This window comes from Sinocyclocheilus anshuiensis, unplaced genomic scaffold, assembly GCF_001515605.1.
Source record: "Sinocyclocheilus anshuiensis isolate Anshui unplaced genomic scaffold, SAMN03320099.WGS_v1.1 scaffold208, whole genome shotgun sequence".
Taxonomy (NCBI): Eukaryota; Metazoa; Chordata; class Actinopteri; order Cypriniformes; family Cyprinidae; genus Sinocyclocheilus; species Sinocyclocheilus anshuiensis.
This window is the reverse complement of record NW_015557186.1, coordinates 119,316-122,830: the sequence shown is the minus strand read 5'-3', so window position 1 is coordinate 122,830 and position 3,515 is coordinate 119,316. Positions and strand designations below refer to the sequence as shown.

General features: G+C 38.6%; 1 protein-coding gene across 1 annotated transcript; it reads right to left on the bottom strand.

Annotated features, from left to right (window-relative positions):
- Positions 1-6: 6 nt before the first annotated feature.
- Positions 7-3,285, bottom strand: LOC107678748 (fibrinogen-like protein 1-like protein). Its single transcript, XM_016474125.1, has 3 exons — positions 3,202-3,285; positions 2,997-3,123; positions 7-779 (listed from the first exon to the last, which is right to left on the bottom strand). The coding sequence occupies exons 2-3, from the start codon at positions 3,121-3,123 to the stop codon at positions 85-87; spliced, it is 822 nt and encodes a 273-aa protein (XP_016329611.1). The 5' UTR covers positions 3,202-3,285; the 3' UTR covers positions 7-84.
- Between the last annotated feature and the right edge of the window lie 230 nt (positions 3,286-3,515).

Here is a 3,515-nt window from a genome sequence, read left to right as displayed (position 1 = left end):
TCGAACAACACAAGGGTGAGTAATTAATGACAGAATTTCATTTTTGGGTGAACTAACCCTTTAATTCAGGATAATTCAGGATAATCAGAGTTCGTCTCTCGCACAGTCTCCAGAGTGAATCACTTTGAGCTGCTCTGAGGGTTTGACCATCATCCAGGCGTATTTGCACAGGTGTTCTTTGTTGCAGTCCTTCTGCCAGTAGATGACGTTCCTGCGGTTCAGGTTTGCGCCGGCGCACGCATCGTACCACCAGCCGCCGCCCGCCACACCCTGGAAATCCAGCTGGGCACAGTTCTGGAAGTAGTTGTCGTTGTCGCGGTCTTTGGTGGTGAAGCGCTGGTTGTCATGCAGGTAGTTCTCGGTGTTGAGCGTCAGAGCGTCCGCCGCAGTGCCCTGGAACAGACCCAGACGCAGCCGGTATTGCGCCTCCTCGTCCTCCACCAGCGCCGGCTCGTACTCGCCCGTCTTGGTCACGGCATCTTTGTCCACCAGCTTGATGCCGAGCTTGTACCGGGCCGGGCCGTGGGTCAGCCGGTGCAGGTGCTCGTTCCCCAGCCAGTGGTTTCCGGTCAGGGATCCGAAGCCGTGCTTGTACTCATCCCAGCCGCGGTCGAAGTCCACGCTGCTGTTGACCGTGATGTGCTGGACCACCGTCCATCCTCCCTCCTGCATGGCGCAGTAGACGGCGATGGTCGAGTCTCCGGGGCGGATCAGATACAGGCCGTCTCGCGCCTGACCGCCGGAGCTCTGCCACAGCTCATAACAGTCCCGGGGAAAACCTGAGACAGAACAACGTCAGAATCACAACCGAGAAACACGGTGGACCGACCGCAGCCTGCAGACTGATGGTGAGTGATTCACAATCACCATGAAACTGACTCCACTGATTCATGACTCTATTAATTGACTCAAATGATTCATGACTCTATTAACTGACTCCACTGTTTCATGACTCTATTAATTGACTCAAATGATTCAAGACTCTATTAACTGACTCCATTGATTCATGACTCTATTAATTGACTCAAATGATTCATGACTCTATTAATTGACTCCATTAATTCATGACTCTATTAATTGACTCCATTGATTCATGACTCTGTTATCTGACTCCACTGATTCATGACTCTGTTAACTGACTCCACTGATTAATGACTCTATTAATTGACTCTATTGATTCATGACTCTGTTAATCGACTCCACTGATTCATGACTTTATTAATTGACTCTACTGATTCATGACTTTATTAATTGACTCAAATGATTCATGACTCTATTAACTGACTCCATTGATTCATGACTCTATTAATTGACTCAAATGATTCATGACTCTATTAACTGACTCCATTGATTCATGACTCTATTAATTGACTCAAATGATTCATGACTCTATTAACTGACTCCATTGATTCATGACTCTATTAATTGACTCAAATGATTCATGACTCTATTAACTGACTCCATTGATTCATGACTCTATTAATTGACTCAAATGATTCATGACTCTATTAACTGACTCCATTGATTCATGACTCTGTTAATCGACTCCACTGATTCATGACTTTATTAATTGACTCCATTGATTCATGACTCTGTTATCTGACTCCACTGATTCATGACTCTATTAACTGACTCCATTGACTCATGACTCTATTAATTGACTCAAATGATTCATGACTCTATTAACTGACTCCACTGATTCATGACTCTATTAATTGACTCCATTGATTCATGCTCCTGGTCTTATTGTGGATGATTCATCAGTGATGTTATTCTGAAACAGCGTTGTTATTATGTTAATTTTAACTATTAAAAATCGTTTTTGGTAATTAAAAATAAAGCTGAAATGAAATATAAATATTAATAAATTTGAAATGTTGCTTTGGCAAGAAACTGAAAAACAAAAAAAATGAAAATTTGAAGTACAAAAGTAAAAAAAAAATTTTACTAAACAAACAAAAAAGTTTAATATGTAAAAAAAAATGTTGCCTTGGCAACTAACTGAAATAAATATATGTGTATATGTTGAAGTACAAATTTCTAAAACTAAAACAAAAAATAATAAAATATGTTAAATATATATAGAAATAAAACTAAATAAAAAATATTAAAAAAGATAAGAAAAAAAGAAGAAATGTTGCCTTGGCAGCTAACTTAAAAACATTAACACTGACGTACTAAAATTTCTAGAACTAAAATATATATTTTTTAAATGTATATAGAAATCAAGCTAAAAATAATTATTATATATGTAGAAATAAAGCTAAATAGAAATATTTAAAAAAGAAAAATAAGAATAAATGTTGCCTCGGCAACTAACTGAAATACTGAAGTACTAAAATTGCTAAAACTAAAACTAAAATAATAAAATATATAAAACAATATGCAAATAAATAATAAAATAAGTGAAATTAAAATTATTAAAATAAAAATTACTAAAACTTAAGCTAAAATTGAAAACCGAAAATATAAAAATCGCCTATACTATAAGTGTCATGTACTGTAAGATAATACTTTCTGAAGAAAACATGTTTGTCTTGATAATCTTTCATCAGTTAATCATCAGTCTTTAATCTGTTATCAGGTGTTATCTCTAATGTTTGTTAACTTGATGAAATTAGTCTTTATGAGAACAAATTACAATGAAAACGCCCTGAGTCCTGCTTGACCTTTGACCTCTGCTCTGATGGGTCAGATGTCACAGTGGAACCAAACCTGCTCTAAATTCACTCAAACGAACTAGTATTTCTAGATTCTGAAACATGAGTGCCTCAATGAACGAGCTGTTGAGTTTGATTCATTAGATTATCGAGCAATAAAGGACAACAGCAGCCTAAAACGAGGACTAAATAGATATCTGTTAACATTATTATAATTAAAAAGAGGCCCAGGTGATGCCAGATTATGAAGACAGGCATTTATTTCTGATGAATCATTTACAGGCAGATGAATTAATAATCAGTGCTGATGTAAAACAGCATAAGCACTGATCTGACCTTTCTGTCCGAGGTTCAGGATGAGTTTGTGCTCCTCTGGAGCGAGCAGATGGATGTTTTTAGCAGGAAGTGGTTCGTTCTGAACGTGCGCCAGCAGGAAGAGACAAACCCACAGCCTCACCATCATCTGAATGAGAGACAGAAGAGAAAAGCATGAGAATCACAGCCGGAGGAATGATCCGCAGTCGTTGATGTGAAGTCTTACCGTTGAGAGTGTGTGACCGACACCAGTGAGAGAAAGAAGCAAAGTGTCCACTATCAGCGCTGGACTTCAACCCGTCACTGCAAGGGTTAAAGCCTTTATCTGGACTCTTTACTGTAGTTTCATTTGTTTTATCTGATTCATTTCAACCTTTGACTCTGTGTTGCAACACCAGTGACTGAATCATGACCTGATTACCGGCTGAACCCAGGCCTCCGGCAGAGATCCGTCACAACATCACAGGAATCAGCCGTGAGTCTGTATTTTTACATGTGGAACTGATGAACGTGTGTCTCTTTTCATGCATATGAACAGAT

Excerpts from the sequence above, each read along its gene's own strand:
- LOC107678748 (XM_016474125.1), bottom strand. The coding sequence starts at position 3,123 with ATGATGGTGAGGCTGTGGGTTTGTCTCTTCCTGCTGGCGCACGTTCAG. Across the intron at positions 780-2,996 it reads CCTGAACCTCGGACAGAAAG|GTTTTCCCCGGGACTGTTAT; the intron begins GTCAGATCAGTG and ends GTTCTGTCTCAG.